The 664-nt window shown below is 37.2% G+C and overlaps 1 protein-coding gene across 1 annotated transcript in view; it reads right to left on the minus strand.

Annotated features, from left to right (window-relative positions):
* LOC105507997 (transcription termination factor 1-like) overlaps positions 1-493 on the minus strand; it is a gene marked incomplete at its 3' end in the record, with an annotated part of 3,631 nt that extends 3,138 nt beyond the window's left edge. Inside the window, exon 1 of the mRNA XM_011936733.1 lies at positions 257-493. Within this exon, the coding sequence (XP_011792123.1) occupies positions 257-414 (158 nt within the window). The remainder of the gene's footprint in view (positions 1-256) is intronic.
* Positions 494-664: the final 171 nt, after the last annotated feature.

Below are 664 nucleotides of genomic sequence, written 5' to 3' on the forward strand. Positions count from 1 at the left end.
AAAAAAAAAAAAAAAAAAAATTCCGTTTTAAAAAGGTTCAAGTTCTTTAGGAGGAAAGCATACACTCTTCAATGCATCAGGGCTAGTTACCTGCTAATTTAAATCAGAGAGTGATACGGAAGCAGCGGGGGCAGCAGACGAGACATGATTGTTCTTGACACGTAAGCTTCCACACAGCAGTTACGCAGATATTCTTGGTAACCTCAGCTCTCCACAGAAGTTGGAGAGAGAGAGAAAGAGAGAGGGAAGAACTTACCACTTACTTTTACACTGCATCCAATTTCTGGTTTGCACTTTAGCTTCTACTTCTACCCAAGATATGCCCTTGTAGAGTTTTTCCCGAACAATTGATAGGCAACTTTCAGGATTGTCTTGGAGTTTGGAATCCACCTCTTTTAACTCCTGGGGAGACATTTTCTTCAGAATCACTTCTTCAACAGCCTTGATTAGTTTCTGGGTTTCAGACTTACTCCAAGCACCACGATTTCTTTCTGTAGATACAAAAAGATGGTCTTATAGTTGCTAATCTATTTGCTTTCAAACACAATATTAAAAATGAAATGATAAATCAGATACTTTTTAGAAAATGGGCATCTCCCATTATACAGACATAAAACAAACACAATTATGTGCATATTAAAATGAAATTACTAACATGGTCATG

This window comes from Colobus angolensis, unplaced genomic scaffold (assembly GCF_000951035.1).
Source record: "Colobus angolensis palliatus isolate OR3802 unplaced genomic scaffold, Cang.pa_1.0 Scaffold1568, whole genome shotgun sequence".
In the NCBI taxonomy this organism is placed as follows: Eukaryota; Metazoa; Chordata; class Mammalia; order Primates; family Cercopithecidae; genus Colobus; species Colobus angolensis.